This window comes from Chanos chanos, chromosome 9 (assembly GCF_902362185.1).
Source record: "Chanos chanos chromosome 9, fChaCha1.1, whole genome shotgun sequence".
NCBI classification, from domain to species: Eukaryota; Metazoa; Chordata; class Actinopteri; order Gonorynchiformes; family Chanidae; genus Chanos; species Chanos chanos.
Window position 1 is genome coordinate 31,793,139 of NC_044503.1, and position 18,845 is coordinate 31,811,983.

An 18,845-nucleotide genomic window follows, 5' to 3' on the forward strand; every position below is an offset into this window, starting at 1 on the left:
AGACATGATTAAATGTACACAGATCTGCCTTGTTCTTATCAATAACCACATGCCAAGACATGCAAAAATGCACACAGATTTATTGATCCATGATGACTAGCCTCTTCAGTCTGTACAGAATGCGCACGTATTGGGTGCCAAACTTTTGGAAAAAAATGTCAGTACATGTGTTCATTGACCTTGATTTAAAAGTTTTGATTTTAGGAGAGTTTTTTTTTTTCCTCTCTGTTTCTTTCTGAAAGTGTTTTCCGCCATTTGTAGCTTATTTGTAAACACTATGCAAAAAGAAAAAAACAGCTGGTTAAGGCACAGACACACAGTGCATAGGCGTATCCCACATCTGCAGTTCACAAAACGAATCCCATCTGTGCCACACTACCAGAACAGCTAAAGGTCCAAGGGAACACTGTTGTGTTTTGTTCCCTTGCGTGGGCGTGGCAGCCCGGGTTACAGTCCCCCTCGCTGCACATCAGTGGCCATTAACAGTAAGGCACCAGTGTTGTTAATGGTGTCATAGTGCAAACTGCGTACTCCTTTAAATGTGTTATGACAGTTGATGATGCTATTGGGGTCGTAGTATGAAAAATGTTTCATGCCAATCTTCACATGGACTGGAAGAACCATTTGATAATATAACTCCCCTAAAGAGGCTGTTTTTATGAGAAAGAAACTAATTGTGGGAACATTTTGGAAAAAAAAAATACAAAAACAATAATAACATGCTTGCACACATCCATTTGAATGTACATCTTTACCTACAGACCTGATAACTCAGTTTGTAAAGTCTTAGTGATCAGTTTGCCAAATGACAAGTCACCACAGAAACTTTTGTAAACATGTGCCAGAATGTTCTTGTCTCTGATGAAACAAAACTGTCTCCTGGGCAAACCTATTTGCAAACCCAATCTCTCTTTAAAATCATATTTTCATAAGACCATTACCGTGCCATAAAATGGCCCCTGCTACTTCTGCTTTGCTTTCATGCCAAATAACTCTTTTTACGAAGATTCTAGAAAAGAGACTTTTTACGAAAATTCTAGAAAAGAGTCTTTTTACGAAGATTCTAGAAAAAGTCTTTTTACGAAAATTCTAGAAAAGAGAGTTTTATTACACTTAAAAGTCAATCCTGGATACTGTGAACTGAAATTGCTGAGATAGGTGTCTTTGTAGGTTGGAACAGTAGGTACAGAAGACATAATTTGGCAAATAGATATGTGAGAAATAAGATTTGGATAACAGGTCTGCATACTAGTTGGGAAGAGCTGTGGTGTGCCAAAAAACAGATATTTCAAATTTAAAATGAAGAGAAGAGACAAGTTCAGCAAGTGGACTTTATATTCCTTTTGACTGGGATCCTAGCAGAAGAAGCTCATGGTCTTAATGAAGGAAAAGCAGGCTGCTTCATACCAGGTGAACATGTTCCTTACCAATCTTGTGAAACTCTAATGAAGTTTTAATATATGTTTTGTACACTTGTATTTTTTATTATGGACAAATAAAAAAAAAAAAAAAAACTTTTAAAAAATAATTTACATAAGAGTTTGTCTTTGTTACATTTCGTGCTGCCAGTGACTCACAGAGATGAAAATTCACTTTGCCCAAGTGCATTAACATATTTGTAAAGCCGTCACGACAAATCACAACAGTTCTCACATTCCCATCGGGTGAACACCACTAAATAATTAGAGCATACTGACTCAACATTAGTCAACAATGCTTGAACGCTGAAATGCTCTTAACATTATTTTTATGATGAGAACTCAATGGGGCTTTTCCAGAACGTGCAAGATCTAAGAGTGATTCAAGAGTCTCAGTTGTCGTCCGCTTTCATCGTCTCTCATCTTCTCTTGTTGGGTTTAGGATTGTACCTGCAAATATAAACAGGTTGAATTAAAATCTGATGACATGCAGGCCTGACAGTCAAAATTCCACTTAGTCGTCCAAATCCATGACTTAAAAAAAAAAAAGAAAAGAAAAGAAAAAGGCTGGGTGGAAATTTGAAGTGACCATTACGAGCGACAGTAAAAATCAGACTTTGTTTAAAACTCATCAAAGCAAACATCCCCTTCCATAAAAGATGTCTGGCACAGTTTTTTAGAGCGTGCCGGCGACGAAGAGGACGGGATGGAAAAAAAAAAGAGAGAGAGAGAATCTGTTTTCTTTGCTCCTTCCCTCTGTCCATGCATGACTGGCTGGGTGTTCTGATTGAGTGATCAAACAGTGTAAGGCTGATGGGGAGCTCTCTCTCTCTATCTACTCTCTCTCTCTCTATCTACTCTGCTGCCCTATACACTGCACCACATCACTACACAACCTGCTTAAGTCTCCTGGCAACAACTCTCTCACTTTTCCAAATTCACTCTCTAATTGAGCCTTTACCTCAGTCATGTATTCCCGTTCCTCTCTCTCTCTCTCTCTCTCTCTAGCTTTCCATCTCAGAATATTTTTATACTGTATTATCTGCTCCCATGTTTCACTCTCTTTCTCCCCTAATTAGCTGCTCTCCCCTCTTTTTCGTCTCTTTTTAGTTTCTTGGTACTGTCTCACTTTTGCCACTCGTCATGATCCTCCCTTTCCTTTTTTTTTTTTTTTTGGTTAATCCCTTGCTCTCATTTCCATGCAGCTTTTGCTCTCGTTTTCACTCATCTCTCTCTCTCGCTTTCTCCTGTAGCTCTCTCTTTATCTCCAACATTCATTTTCCCACATCGTCTTTTTTTTTTTTCTTCTCTTATCCACCTCCCTTTCTCTACACTCACTCTGCTCCTCTCATAACAATTTTCCCTTCGCTTCCTCTCCCTCATCTCTTCTCTCTCTCTCTCTCTCTCTCACTCTCTCTCCTGGGAGAGCGGTGAAGTGCCTTTGACGCAAGAGCCCTGTAAGGTCTCCGTTTCAACAAAAACACAAAAACATCAGCTTCACACAGTCGCCGTGGCTCCAAAATACACACCACCCTGTCCAAGCCCTGCTCTCCTGCCCCGTGTCCTCTCAATCACACGCATCGACTCGCAGAAAGATCTTTATTTTGACTTATGTGTTTTCAGCATTACAAAACACTGATTTTTTTTAAACACTTTTTAAAACTAAACTATCATACTCCCTACTGACCATTAAAAAAAAAAGGCCAAATGTTTTAACTGAATGTCACAACACCCTTTCCATCTTTATTTCAGTGTGTGCGCTTTTACGTAATTGGACAGAATGTTGCTGATGTAAATGGGTTATCACAGCATGATTAGGCTGTAAACAATGGTCGTCAAGCAGTCGCTAGGGTGATGAGGTCACGCGGCGCCTGAGGGTTCCGAGGCTCATGCAGGGCCACTTCTGGGGCATGACGCAGAACAACTCCTGTATTTAAAAACCCCACTACTGATAGAACAATGCAGACCATATTGCTATACTTCTATTTCCTAGGTCACATCTGTTTTGCCAAACTTGTGTAAACAAAGGAGGTTTTGTACACGAAACATAATTTCAGAACTGATTGTATTTTTGCATGAAATTGTGGTCTGTTTGGGTTGTGTAAGACTAAGATTCAGTCAACATGTATTCGGCAAAGGATTTTATGTATGTATGAGTTTGTGTATGAGAGAGAGTGAGAGAGGAAGAGAGAGAAAGAGAAGTAAAGAGATTTTAAAAATATGAGTGCATGTTATAACCATTTTCCAGCATCCACGGTGAGAACAGCTGAGACAAATGGCAAAATACAGTACTGTGCAAAAGTTTTAAGGCATTTGTAAAAACAGTGCTGTAAATTCTGAATGCTTTCAAAATAATGAAATGATTAGTTTTTAGTTCTATTAATATTAATACATTAACAACATAAAAAGTGCACAAAACAGAAAAATCAATAGTTAAATCAATATTTGGTATGACCACCCTTAGCTTTCAGAACCTCACCGATTCACTCAGGTATACTTGTGTACAGTTTTGTAAGGCACTCGGCAGGTAGGTTTTTCCAAGCATCTTGGAGAACTTGCCACAGTTCTGCTATGGATTTTGGCTGTTTCAATTCTTTCTGTCTCTTCACGTAATCCCAGACTGACTCGCTGGTGTTGAGATCGAGGCTTTGTGGGGGGGGGGGGGGGGGGGCACGCTATCTGTTGCAGGACTACTTGTTCCTCTTTTTTTGGTGAAGATAGTTTTTTTTATGACTCTGGCTGTACGTCTAGGGTCACTGCCATGCTGCAGAATGAATTTAGGACCAATCATACACCAGTGGTAGTGCATGATGGATAAGAATCTGTTTGTATTTCTCAGCACTGAGGAGACGATTGATTCCGACCAAATCCCCGACTCCGTTTGCAGTAATGCAGCCCCAAACCGGCAAGGAACCTCCACCGTGCTTTACTGTTGCCTGCAGACACTCATCCTTATCGTGTTCTCCAGCCCTTTCGACGAACAAACTGCCTTCTTCTAGAGACAAATATTTCAAACTTGGACTCGTCAGTCCAGAGCATCTGCTGCCATTGTGCCGCGTCCCGGGTCTTGAGTTTTCATGCATAGATGAGTTGCTTGGCTTGGTTTCCACGTCTGAGGAATGGCTTTTTGGCTGCAAGTCTTCCCTTGAGACCACTTCTGACCAGACTTCTCCGGACTAGCTCCTGCCAGCTCTGAGCTGATGGCACTGCTTGACATCTTCCGAGTGCGGAGGAACGTCAACTTGATGCGTCGTTCATCTGCTGAGCTAAGTTTCCTTGGCCGACCACTGCGTCTCTGGACCTCAACCTTGCACGCTTCTTTGTGCTTCCGCAGAGGAGCTTGGATAGCACATCTGGAAACACCTGTCTCTGCCTCAAAATTTCTGCCTGTGATAGATCTTGCTGATGCAAAATGACCACCCTGTGTCTTCTGTCTACGCTCACCCTTGACATTGTGTAAGATTAGTAATCTGTTCAGCAACCTCATCTTTTTAGTCTGGCTGATCCTCCCCCAGTTTTATTCCCTCTACACAGGTGCCTCTGTTTCAGTTAATAATTGTGGCTGAACTTGCTTATGTTGCTAACGATTACCACCTGTTTTGTTTAGTTGTTTGGTACAGTTGTTTTACCATGCATTGGAGTATATGCCTACATAAAAAAGGTTTGGAGGGTCTGGAAGATTGTGTGTTAGTTCGCCACTTTCTTTCTTTTATTTAGTCTCAGTGACGCATTTCACTGTTTTCAAAAGAAATGTTCAGAAATCTAAAATAAGATACTTGTTTCTGACACACCAGTGGAGAAGATGGAAAAGAACCGTTTTAATGCTTTTGTGAAACATCTTCCATGCCTAAGACTTTTGTGCAGTACTTTCAGTAGCAACAGCAAAGCTTCTCTGAAAACTCCGCCCCCCCCCCCCCCCCCCGACTCTGTTTCTTTCCCTCTACGTCAAAGCAGACTGGTCCTTTAATCCTGGCTTCTGTCATTCTTTGTGACCTCTCTGAGGCTAACTCATCCCTGGCTTTGCATTGTCTGTGTGCCATGACAAAGGTTATTGTGTCTGTGTGAATCGTCTGTGTTCTTTAGATGTCAGGGACATTGTGTGTAAGGGGTGGGATGTTAGCTTAAGCTAAGGAAGAGTTTAATCCAGAGAAAACACAAAGGATTCAGATAAGTCCAAGACCAGGAGCGTGTTGACGTCAAGAGAGGTCACGAATATTTGTCCCATGCCCCTTTCTGCTCACCCATCCATCCATCCATCCATCCATCCACCCGTCCGTCCAGTTCCTCAAATCCTGTCACACACTCAGTATTCTACACAAAAATCTCTGCGCTCTCATTTGTTCTAGTTATATTAAGACAGTCTTGATCATTAGGACACACAGAAGTGTTTGTTGACGTTCAACAAAGAGCCATTCAGACAAGGCAGTGTTGCGTTTTTCCGGGTATGTCCAGACCAAAGCGAACCTTATGTGGGGCATGACTCAGCCCAGTGAACTAAGACTGTTTCTGTATGACTTTAACTGGTGTAGCAGAGAATGCAGAGTCACTTCCAACAGACCTCAGGACAATGGGATGACTTGGCACGGCCCGTGTGAGGATAAAGTCACTGAAAACTCAGTTTGGCAGTGTGAAACTCACTCTGCCAGAGTGCTGGCAAAGCCACAGGGTAAAAAGTGCTTCTACATTTCACTCACTGAGACCGCTTGGACTTCACACCCACAGTCAGGCACGATTTAACTTGTCAACCAATCATCAAGCATTCAGTGAGTGGAACCAATGAGAAAAACACTTACGAAAAGAGATACATGTTGGGAGAAAAAGACTCGGGATGGACCTCTGGGAAAATTAAGAGCGACAGAATTCAGAGACAAAAAAAGAGGGAGAGAGAATGTTTACCTGAACAGGTCGTCAGCCAGACTTTCATCTCGATCATTCTGTTTTTCTTCCTTAAAAAAGAAAAAAAAGGAGGGACACAGATGAGTTTAAAATTATAATCTCAACAACCCCCCCCCCCAAAGGTTCCTCTTCAAGGAAGCGCCTGTCCTTTGCCCTTCATCTATTTTCCTTTTACAGTCTTTTACTCGTTCATCTCCATTCCTCTGTGTGTTTTACTGCTACTCCCCCTCTTCACCCCATTCATTTTCTCTTCGCTGCCCATTTATCATTTGTCACTGAATAATAGTGTTGTAGCTTTACGATGTTCTCCAACTCACACCCTCCTCTCACCTCCGCTGCGCTCCTCAACCACTCCTCCACTTCAGAGCTTTTGCTGCGGTTGTGAGCCACCAGGTCACACCCGCCGATGATTTTAGGCAAACCCTGCGATCCGGGAACCGGCACCTGATCCCAAAACACATAAACATCATCGGCTTCATGTGGAGATCCACAAAGAAAGACACAAACATGACAAACGCAAAAAGGGCAACCGTCAAACTTCTCTAAAAACACCCGATTTTGATGGGCTTTGTCAACTGCTCGAAGCTGACATTTGAGAACGCAACGGTCAAACTCTACAATGATGTCCAGAAACCAGAGCACACTGTGGACGGTTTATTACTTCATTATGTGATGCACATATGTCATGTCAGGTCAAACACAGTTTGCCTCAAGAACAGCCTAAATTCTTTGGGTTATGGACTATAAAATGTATAAGAAATGTCTTATGAGGAAGCTCACCCATGCTGACACTTCGTTGTGCAAACCGAACCGTGAATAGGGTGAACATTTACACTTCTAGTACCCATGAAAGGATACACACCAGCAACGGATCAGAAAGGTTGGGGTATTTAAAAGTTTCTAAAATGGTCTCAAAGGAACAGGAAAATGCATCCTATACCATTACAACTACCTTCCACTACCACCCTGTATCACTGACACCAGGCAAGACGGGTCCACGGACACTGCTTGCGTCAGGTTCGGGCTACGCTATAAGTATGATTCCACAGGGACCGAGTTTCACTGGATCAACTGCTGTTTTTCCACTTCACTTATACGTCCACTAATAGCCTCCACCATGCTACAGTTTGCAGCACACACAACTAATGAGAAGCAGTCGTCTAAAACATTTTACTTGTGGTTCATTAGTCTGCGAATCTCGGGAAAAAATGAATGTTGCCATGGTAAGGGACAGGTGTTTTTACCTGCAAGAGGCCTGCCAACATTTTAACACAGTCAAGTGCTCTAAGCAATTTATCAACTGTTAACAACTATCGGTTAAGATACGCTCTTGACGTTTGCGTGAAAAAAAACAATTGTATTAAAAGTTATAAACTGTATTAGAAGTGTATCAAAAGTAGGGAGGCTCTGATCAGGGTTTTTGGGGCCGACCACCGGAATCAGAATCGGCCGAAACCGATTATTTCAATTTATAGCAATCTTAACAGCACTGCAGAAATATTATGATTAAGAGCTGAGAAAGTAACATATACTGATAACTGTTTACTTATTGGGAGTCAATATATGCAGCATATTCCATTCTCTTATTAGGTCATGTAGATTATGAAGTAACTGAAACAGGTATAACAGCCTATGCTCAGCCAAAGACAAGTTTAGAAAATATTTTTGTGCTGGCTCGCCTTATTCTTTGACGTGCCAAACTCTCAAATGTCTAATGAGGTTCGTGGTATTAAAATGCCGCTGTTGTGTTCCGCCATGAGGGATTTCTGCTTCACACACATGGCACATAGCGATTTTATTGTCTTTTTCAGACACTTTGTAGAGCTGCCAAACCAGTGAGGCCATTTTAGCAAGTTTCTTTTGCCGTGCACAGAGAAATGTCATCTGATTGGCTCTTCTGATCGGCCTTTATAGAGAGCTCCGATCAAACCATTTAGAATGGATATCCGATAATGATCAGCAGCCAATCAATCGTTGTGAAATAGTTGCATTAACAACTTCGACTATTAATTGAACACAGAGCTTTTCATGACAAATACTGTGTTTTTAAACTACAATTTACATTCGAAATATTCAATTACACAAACCGGTTTCACAGCTAGTAATTACTGACAAAGTTAGGGGAAGAGTCGAAAACCTCTCATTTAAAAAGAAAGAAGGCATTAATTATTCCAAGGTAAGTGTTACTTCACTTACCTTGCGAAACTTTTTGAAGTTCTTGACGTTGGGGTCCTGCGGCTGTAGCGGGTCCGGTCGGCGCCTTGGGGTGGCGCTTACGGTCAGGGACTTAAACTGGACCTGCAGGAGCCTCCTGGGCAGTTCCGAGTCATTACCAGAACCTGAGACGGCGTGAGAATCCTGAACAAAAAGAGCAGACAGAAGATAATAAGACGGGAGTACATTTTCCCAAAACATTCCTAGGACAACATCTCAAATTGTATTGCTTGAAATTTGAGCTCCAACTGATTCATATTATCAGCTAATCAAGGAATCTTCGAACAGTGGAATCTAGAACGCTGGTTTGAGAGCGTCACAATTTTACAAAACTTTGAGACATAAAAAGATCTACTGATCTATTAATATGAAATAAGCTAATGAATGGCTTTCCTCCCCATTCTCTTAGACTATGTGTGCGTTCATCATTCGCTCTTACGTTGGATTCCTGTTTCACCGACGACGGTGGACTCGGCCGGGCCGCATCGGAAACGCTATTTTGGATCTTAGAAGTCTGTGTTACAAAGAGAGGGAAAAAAAAAAATAGAAAAATGAGACCTGCAGAAAGTGGTCAAAAAAGTTGTTTAGACAAAACTTGAAGGTCATTTTTCACCTGAAAAGACACCTCCTCCTCCTCCTCCTCTTTAACACTGGCTACAGACTGTGTTCTTTGATTCCTATTGGCTGAGCTGCATTCCTCCAGCTGAGAATGCTGCTTTCGATTGGCCGAGCTGTATCCACCTCTGGCAGAGTATGGCTCCCCAGAAGCAGTTCTGTGTTTGCTCTTCTCCAAGTGCTTGTTTTGACTGGTTACACTTTCCCGTTCATCCTGTTTCTGTTTCTTCTTGGATGTGGTGATGTCTTCCTGGTGCGGCCACTGCTTTCTATTGGCTGCTCCACTGTGTTCCTGGTCCAGGCACCGTTTCTTATTGGCTGAGGATTCCAGAGGCTCATCCATATCAGCAGACATGATGGATTCAAGCTCTTCAAGTGACAAATCTAAATCTCCACTCCCTTCCTGCTGCTCAGCCTCTGTTGGCAGGTCTGGAAGTGGCTCTTTCCGCTTCTTGCTTAGACCGGAATCACTGCAGACCGCGTCCTGGTTCTGACGGGTCCCACTTGAACTTGAACTCTGATCCAAACCAGGACCCAAACCAAGGCTGGGACTGAAAGTCGTACCAGCATCGAAACTGGAACCCAAGTTGGGCCGGTCGGTTTTGCTTTGGATTTGGGACATGCGTGCAGTTGTGTGCGTGCTATTATTGGTAGTCGGAGTTCGACTGTCAATACTCTGGGACAGGACACTTTGGGCAGCTCTCTTTTTCTCATCCCTCTCATCTTCATAGTCCACCCTCGAGAACTTGGCATCAGATTGGTTGGAACTGGCTCCATCGTCTCGTGGCCTGTCGAGAGATAACAAGTACAGCTGAGAAATTTAACTGGTAATTTCAAACCACAAGTTTCATAAAAATGCTTCTGGGTCAGAAGTACACAAACTGTTCAGCCCATTTGCTAAAGGTGCGTAATTTGAAAACCTGCGTTTTAAGAGATCATTTACCATGGAGTCCCACAAGTTTTGCCACTTCTATACATTTTCTTTGTCACTTCACAACACCTTCCCCCGAACTACTAGTATCATCTGACCATACTGTGAGTCGGTGACTTGCCTTTTCTTGCTTAACGGTTGGAAGAAACTGGTAAGCGAGGACTGTTTCTGGGGGGATTTTTTCTGTGTTACACCATTGCTTGGTGGAGCTCTGAATTTGGCTGAGTCGTCCCCCTGCACCTCCTCTCTGGTCTGGTGAACCTCCTCAACCTTGCTCTCCTTCTGCTCAGAACCTACTTTGCTGGTGTTTTCTGACGGCCTAAACACCTCCGCCGCGGCGCAGATGGAGGGTTTATCGGACGTGGTTGTTGACGATATTGGCGTTGACACGGCCTGTCTGGGTTTTTTTTCCGGGGTTTCTGCGACAACACCGACTGCGCTTGCATTCATTCTGCAAAAGTCAAACACAACAGAGAAACTTGAGACAATCACTGGACCAGTTTCCAGATGATAAAGAACGGGCTGTTGACAGTGAGGAGTTGTTCAGTAACCAAAAGGTAAAGAAGGTTCCAAAAAAAAAAAAAAGACATTCACATTTTAATGTCAAAATATGATCTTATTCCACATCTTCTAACATCTTTAAAACCCTCAGACGAAAGACTTTTGATGTCCAAACTCCATTCGTGTCTGTGTGCATTTGTTTACTGACAGCTTATCTATTTCATATTTGCTTGTTTGGGTCGGCTAATTCCAGTGACGAAAGCGGTCAGGAAGAAAACAATCGAAAAATTAATCTGTCACTAGTGGTGTTTACAATGCAGTTTTACAAACAACGACTAAGCCAAGTCACGGCAACGTTTTATCCAATTCACAAATTCGCTGTCGCATCGGCAGTGTTTCCACTAACTGAAATAGAGACTTTTTTTTTTTGTCCCACAAGTCCCAGCAGAATCTACTTTTTATTCCACTTTCAATATCTTTCAGCCACAAACTATTGTGTTTTGCCCCCGTTACATTCGCCATTCTTCTTTCACAGTCATTCCTTCATTTCTCGATGTTTTCCATTGTCACTACTACACTAGCCCCGCTGTCAATAAACTGATTGGTCTATTGTTTAAGTGTGGTGATTGACAACCAATGAAGGCCCATTGTTTCTGGTCATAAAACCAGTGAGCTTTGAGTCCCTCTCACAAATCTCGTGATTGATGCATTTTGACCCGAGAGGAACAGAAATCCACAGAGCCCTTTTATCCCTGTAATACAAAACACTGTGGGAATGTCGTACTTCCGGACTCCCTGCGAAGGTTCTGTGTTGACAACATAGGCAGTGATATTCTGGGATGCTGCCGGAAGTGTCGTCTCATCCACTGCTGCATTCTGGGATAGTGTTGCATCACGGATCTCTTGCTTTCCTGTCACTGATTCCAATTATGGACAATAACATGATTGTGAGGGGCAAACAGAACAAGAATCATAGAAATATTAGAACATAATTTCTATTAAAGCCATCCAGATGTGTCATCATAAACTGTATCATAATCATAAACATTGTCTATAGCGTAGAAATTATGAGATATCAGATATCCTGTAGTGTGACAGAGAAATTATCCAGAAGTCCCGAGTTGCACATTCTTGGTCGACTGCTGTTCTAAATTGTAAGAGTGTATTCTGTGTGTCTGTATGTGTACCTGGCCCCATGGTGGAACAGGGATTGCAGTAGGTTTGATTAGTGGCATAGATGGCGGCCAATCCAATCTCAGACTCAGTGATAAAGCGCAGACTTTTTCTGTTTCAGAGAGAGAGAGAGAGAGAGTGACAGAGAGAGGGGGAGAGAGGGAGGGAGAGAGAGAGAGAGAGAGAGAGAGAGAGAGAGAGAGAGGGAGAGAGAGAGAGAGTGACAGAGAGAGGGGGAGAGAGAGAGAGAGAGAGAGAGAGAGAGAGAGGTTTATAAATAGATTTTGCTGACTCAGACAGGCTTGCAGGATCACAGAAGGGAACCGTGGCAACCAAAAACACAGCACTTTCACCCACCCACCCACACATACACACTTGCACAACTACATATACAAACAGCAATCAGACAATCTTTAGCTTCTGCATTAACTGTACCTGCACAATATAAATATTTAATTTATCTGGGAGTTCATTTTTGTGTCACAATATTGCAACTGTTTAAATACTGGCTATGATCTTTAAAAATGATTGGAAAAAAAAAACAGAAAAACAGCAAATTCACATGTGCTGAGAGGTGGCTTTAGGCTTTACCTATAGAGAATCTGGCCAATAGAATCCACCCACTTCCGCGTGGAGGCGGAGATTAGTGTCTGTGAGCTCCCAGTTATCATGTCAATCACACATGTCTGTGGAGACTCCAGAAGTGACAGGGGAAGAGACCCCTCCTCCAACAACTGGCTCCGCCCACCTCCAAAGCTCACAGCCTGGCTTAAACGTTTCATCTAAGGAATAGGGACCGACAAAACACACATACAATATAACACAAAACATCATTTTACACACACACACACACACACACACAGACGAGACAGACAGACAGATGGCATGGGTTATGAATGAAGTAAAAGAATAGCTACATGAGAGGACAATCAACTTGTGTAAAAGGCCACCAGTAACTAGGCAACCCACCTGCCCCGTGTATGTAATGTCAAAAACTTCAATATTTATCAGGAAATTTTAACTTCTGTCACACTATAAAAGCTAATGGCTGGTTCTAATTCATCAGAGTGCTCGAATGAAGACATCATGCGGGGCTAGGTGTGTTAAATTGCTTTCTCTCTTACATAAGCTCCTCTTTGGCCAATAAAACCATGTCTGGGGAGTTGACAAAGTTAGAGCGCACGCTTCATAAACCCTTACAAAACAAAGCCGCTCACAAATACATAAACGAAGTAGCAGAAGCTTCCAGAAAGATAATCAGATAAAATGTACCCTGGAACCTTCTACGACAACCACTTACAAGTGCTGTCGATTTAGAGTCGAATAAAGAGTCCGCAGTTCACCTTAAAAAAAAAAAAAAAAAACCCTGATCTTGACTTTTATGACAAATGTGTTCAAAGCGTTGTGACAGAGGTACTTATCTCAGTTAATCAACGCAATCACCCCGTGGCTTAAACGATAGGGTGAATAAATGTCTGACAAAGCCAGTTCTGCGAAGAAGAAAAAACAATAGACTGACTCACCAAAACCTGACTCAGACTTCTGGAAACTGTGTGCAAACAAATACGTGGCCAATAGGTCGGTTAACAGGCGGTTAACGCTCGCAAGATCTCCAGAGATGAGAATCAAAGCTAATTACACAGACTGAAGGTTTGTGGCTTTTTTTTTTTTTTTTATTAACTCAAGAGGATGCCTCTATGGTGAGGTTTGATCGAAATTAAAGAAAGAAAAGAAGAAAAAAAAAGAGCGGGAGAAAAAAAAAAAAGAGCGGGAAAAAAAAGGATTGGTGTTAATCATACCTGTTTGGAACAGAGGAAAACGAATTCTTTCCCGCTGAACAGACTCCCCCTCTCCGGTCGGGCCTTCAGGTCTACGTCATCTTTGTTTAGACTGGGTTCATTAATCTCCGGATAGAAACTACAGCACAGAAAAGGTATTAAACCTTCAGTTATTTACACCTTTACCATTACTGTACTTGCATAACTAGCACCCAGTGAAGAAAACTCAACCCCCGAAGATCAAGTCCCTAGGACACGAGGCCTTGAAATTATCCGGGAAAAAGATAACACGTTTTCCAACGCCATGACATAAGAGGGACCGGCATGCAATAAACGGCTGATAGTTCAATCCAGCATCACAGACAGATTTAATTGGGCCTCAGTGAAGTTCATTTCCTTTAAGCCTCAGTACCAAATGCATAATAACAACAACAAATAAAAACAATAAATGGTGTCTTGGGGGGGGGGGGAAATAACAGGGACGCTGGTCGGTTTCATAGCCATCTTCATCACAAGCTGTTAAGGTTTTGGTGCACACTGGGGACGATACCACTCGACGTGAACCAGCGAACAGACAGCACCAAGCAACCAAATGTAACAGCTCATGCACACCATAAAGAGCTCGCCGTATGTCAGCCCTCAAACTGGGGGATAGCCCCGAAAATATATACAATGTTAAAAGGTTTATTCACCTCTCAGCTTTGGGCGGAGCCTGTTTCTGTTGTAGAGCTTTACTGAACTCTGTAAAGAACTCTGGCTTTACGATGGGCCTACAGCAGAGCAACGCACAGATTGTCTAGAGAGAGAGAGAGAGAGAGAGAGAGAGAGAGAGAGAGAGAGAGAGAGAGAGAGAGAGTGAGAGATTATTACTCTCGCAAATGGCCTAATCCATTGGGATGAATGTACAGACATAAAGGGAAAAAAAACAAGTGATGATTCGTTTTCCCTAAATGGCACAGGGTCAGTGATACAGCTGTGGTGAACAGATGGTACAGGTAAAGGGTCATGGCGGAAACACTCCTGCTGACCTTGATGGTGACTTTCACAGAGGGCATAACCAGATGTGTGCAGTCCTGCGTCCATGAGCTGACCAGTCGGCCGCCCAGAGAGAGCAAAGACTGAGAAAGGGAAGCCTTCCCCTCGCTATCCACACACGAGGAACATACCACCAAACATTCCTGCTCCACCCTGAGAGAGAGAGAGAGAGAGAGAGAGAGAGAGAGAGAGAGAGAGAGAGAGAGAGAGAGAGAGAGAGAGAGAGAGAGAGAGAGAGGGGGGAGAAAGATTTGAGAGGGATACAGAGGAGAGGTGTTACATAAAATTATGATCCGAAAAAACGTTTGGTATTGAATGAAGTCCCAGAGTCCCAGAGACAATATCTGATAATTTGGTAGGACCTCTGTAGGTAACATATTTTAATGGAATGCTAGAATAAACATATTTACATGAAAATGAATTATATCAAAATAAAGAAGAAAACCTCAAATGCACCTGAACAGTACCAGACAGGATGTGGGGTTTTTTTTTCTCTATTGTCACACACACCAGTCACAAGACATTGTTTACTTATCAGACTCACCAGGTAACTCATAGGATTCCCCTACCCCAAAACCCTAGTGATGCAATTTGAAGCAACAAAGCTATTGTAAACACACACAGACACACACACACACACACACACACACACGCGCACACACCTGTACTTGCTGTTGAAGACTCCAAATGTCACCCTGTCCCCTGACTTTAACGTCCTCATGGCGCCTCCAGCTAGCTGGTCCCCATTTACGAAAGTGCCGTATTTGGAACTGTCCTTCAATGTCAGAGCCTGCAAAGTTCAGAGTGAGAATCCACTGAATAACATGTTACTAACTAAATACGGACCTCTTAGGAAGATTTAACACGATACATGTTATGTCAGATTCAACTATACCTTCCTTCACAGTGAATGAAGCTATTCAAAACCACAGACATCCATGTTAATGTTAGCTGCTCAGTGGTAACAGGCTATGATGTCAACAGTCGACAGTTATTGGCACAGAAACACAATGCACTGTAAGTCTATGTCAAACTCTCTTTGTAATGCAATAGCTCCCTCTAGAGGACAGGAGAGCTCGTAAAATATCAAATGAACAGTAGATGTTTGTCCAGATCAGCTTTGGTAAAACAGTCAAAAATGATCGTTGTAAACTAAATGATGAAAACTAAATGAAATGAATTTTTGGGAGTTTTTTTTTTTTTTTCCTCCAACAGACAAGTAGAGAACACGCTGAGACAGAAAGCGGTTCTATTCAAGGATATGACATTAAACATTAACATCGTCCAGTTAATGTTTAATGGCATATCAATAATTGCAATGTGTCGATTTTAAATGTTACTCTGAAAGGGGAAACAGAGAAAACCCAAAAGAAATTACTGTCACATCAGAAACCCATGCTTCACAGAAGGCTAAAGTCATTGCAGGCCAAGTGTAATGATGTGGACGGAATGAGAGAGGACCCTGTGAAGGGCATGTGGACGACCGCACTGTGTACCCTGTGAGGTCTGTGGGAGGGAACAATGACAATGAGTTCATCCAAAGAGCGACACTGACTGCAGGTGTGCGTGTAGGTGTGTGAAGGCGGGGCGTGTGACTGAATGGGAATCCATAAGTGGGAAAAAATTAAATTAAAAAAAAAAAAAAAATTTGCCAGGCTGAGAGAGCTTAGATAAGAACAGGGCTACAGTTGACTAACCACCCGTTCACTGCACTGGGACAAGGGCCTAGACGTGCGTGTGGACTGGCCTTGCATTTAGTGAGGAGATTCAAGTCGATTCGGTTTTATTTGTGCGGCACGTTTTACAACGGACGTTGTCACGAAGCAGCTTTGCCGGATGCCGGACCTGCTACACCCTGTGAGCAAGCCCAAGGCGACCGTGAGAAGGTTAAAAACTCCACAGACTTTGGAGAAACCAAGACTTGACAGGGGAGGTCCATCCTCTGGCTGGTCCAGGGTGGTTATGATAATGAACACAAAGACATAAAAGTAATGTAAAACTAAAAGAAAGTTTATGAAAGTTAGTGTCATCAAATACTAGAATACTAGAAATGTTGTTAATAATCGAACAGAGGAGTAAAAGCGAACAGTGAGTAAACTGGAGCATGAAACCTCTAGAAGTATTCTGGGACGGTCAATACTTACCAGTTAGGACATTTCTGTTCCAATTCTGCAGTATCTACTAATAAAGTGGCATTTTCCCCTTGTGTGGAGAATGTGTGGCGAGTCTGTCTTAGACTGAAACTCTAAGGGAGACGTCTAAATTAGACTGCCTAACTGCTATGGTGTGTTGCCTCGGGTTTATCCGTATTAGCATTTCTGCGGTAGGCCAATGGAACTTTTCATAAATCTCTCACCTGAGTGCTGACGGTCAGATGGGCGTGTACGCGACTGATCGATTGGTCGCTGGACAGAAGGATATCGCAGTTCTTCCGACCCACGACATACTCTTTACCCGGGAACAGATAAAAAGGCTCCCCTGGAACAATTACGAGAGCCGTTATACGGTCCGTATGTGAGACATGATATAAAACATATTGACAGGGTAGAGGCAAACAGATCCGAACAAGCACTTAGACACTGCACTGTATGTGAGATTTGGCTTGTCAGTACACTCTTTGGTGCAATTTATAAAGCTGCAAACTGAAATGACCTTATGTAGGAAACGAAACTGTGGTTACCGTAATATCATTTAAATCTTTTGAGGCAGATAAAAGAGTTTCCAAAGTAGATTTTTATGTCATTTTTATACGTGTGTGTGTGTGTGTGTTTAGGACGTTTTGTACGGGAATGGAAGCAATAAATCTATTGTTTCTCTATTTTACTCTAACGGTCTTACATTATATCTTATTAAACGTTCAGTGTATACAGATTTACACAGTTACGGTGCTGACATCCATCTGTTTCGTTTCCAATATATGTGTACATACACAGGGAGCTAGTTCCTATTTGCTAATTTGCATGCACATAGAGGCAGACTGGAACGTTACCTCCTGATTCAATGGGTAGCAGTTTCCACATTTTGAAGGTTGTCGAGTGCCGAGTTATAGAAACAATCAATATTTGATTCAGAGTGTTTCAGCTTCCATCGTGTCGTACTCCCAACTTGTAAATCGAACGACTACATATTAAAGTACAAAACTTCAGCGCCAACATGTGAGGAACATCCGGCGTGACGATGATCAACGCAAAAAAAAAAAAAAAATTGCCAAAATAAAAGTCGTCACATTGTTCGTAAAGTCCGCACAACAAATACCCTAATTTTCAGGTTTTAAGTAAATGAGCAACATCAAATGAAAAGAAAAAAAAAACTAAAATGCATTTTAAAAAATCTGAACATTTAAAAAAAATTAAAAATTTTAAAATACTTATCAGCGTTCGAGCAAAAAGAAAAAAACGCGTGAAAATGGGCTGGGAATCAGAGTAGTGATCGTTTTTACCCAAGCATATTTTATGGTTGTAAAAAAAATCTAAAGTCAGAGAGAAAATATTTTAAGGTCTTTGAAAATCTTTGCATATTCAGGTCTATTTAAGCGACCGTAAATGCCAAAAGGATGGGCCTAAATAAATATGCTGAAAAAAGCACTACACAATTCATGTCTTTTATCTTGTTTGGATGTGTACAGATTTATTTAGCATATATTCTAAATACATAACTTGCATTAAAAGTTCCTGAAGTTGAACCATTTTAAAATGTCTTAATTAGTATCATATCTCCAGGATAATAATGATAATTTCATACAGCCATTGTACGGGCTACATCATAATTAGCCATACAGTTTTAAATTCTCCCATTCGAACAAATCAGTGTGCAAGTCAGGAGGTAGAAATTCAAGCTCCATTTTAAATTTTGTTTCAGTGCTTCAGAGAGAGAGAGAAAAAAAAATCAAGAGCGCGTGTATGGGTGTAAGTGTTCGTGCATCGATGTTTAAATAATTTACATATGTTATATGAACTGTCAACAGTAACGGAACAAGTCCAAATGCAACATTTCGGAGATACAGAATACATAATGACAACATATTCAGCGACTCTATGCAAAGGTCATCGAGGTACAAATCCATCTGTCTGAGAGTCCAACTCGGTCAAAAGCCCATAAGTCCGCGATAGATTCATTTCCTCCCGGGGAACCTTAATAGGTTGTCCCACCTTTTTTTTTTTTTTTTTTTTTTTTGTTTCCCTCAGTATCCCGCAAAATGCCTTTCATCACTGGCCCAGTCCCTGCAGTCAAACAGGGTACAGGCTTCTCTCTAAGTGTCTTAGATCTTTTTACAGTGCACAAATG

General features: G+C 41.9%; 1 protein-coding gene across 1 annotated transcript; it reads right to left on the reverse strand.

Annotated features, from left to right (window-relative positions):
• Nucleotides 1-1,483: 1,483 nt before the first annotated feature.
• nbn (nibrin) lies at nucleotides 1,484-17,599 on the reverse strand. The gene is made up of 16 exons (XM_030783593.1): nucleotides 17,551-17,599; nucleotides 16,918-17,039; nucleotides 15,224-15,351; nucleotides 14,555-14,714; nucleotides 14,219-14,322; nucleotides 13,548-13,665; nucleotides 12,340-12,530; nucleotides 11,763-11,860; nucleotides 11,360-11,492; nucleotides 10,196-10,525; nucleotides 9,142-9,931; nucleotides 8,968-9,042; nucleotides 8,511-8,672; nucleotides 6,645-6,758; nucleotides 6,315-6,364; nucleotides 1,484-1,868 (listed from the first exon to the last, which is right to left on the reverse strand). The coding sequence occupies exons 1-16, from the start codon at nucleotides 17,579-17,581 to the stop codon at nucleotides 1,838-1,840; spliced, it is 2,637 nt and encodes an 878-aa protein (XP_030639453.1). The 5' UTR covers nucleotides 17,582-17,599; the 3' UTR covers nucleotides 1,484-1,837.
• Between the last annotated feature and the right edge of the window lie 1,246 nt (nucleotides 17,600-18,845).

Coding starts and splice junctions, on each gene's coding strand:
- nbn (XM_030783593.1), bottom strand. CDS start 17,581: ATGTGGAAACTGCTACCCATTGAATCAGGAG. Junction 9,932..10,195: donor CAACCGTTAAGCAAGAAAAG/GCAAGTCACCGA, acceptor ATCTCTCGACAG/GCCACGAGACGATGGAGCCA. Junction 8,673..8,967: donor CGGTGAAACAGGAATCCAAC/GTAAGAGCGAAT, acceptor CTTTTTGTTCAG/GATTCTCACGCCGTCTCAGG.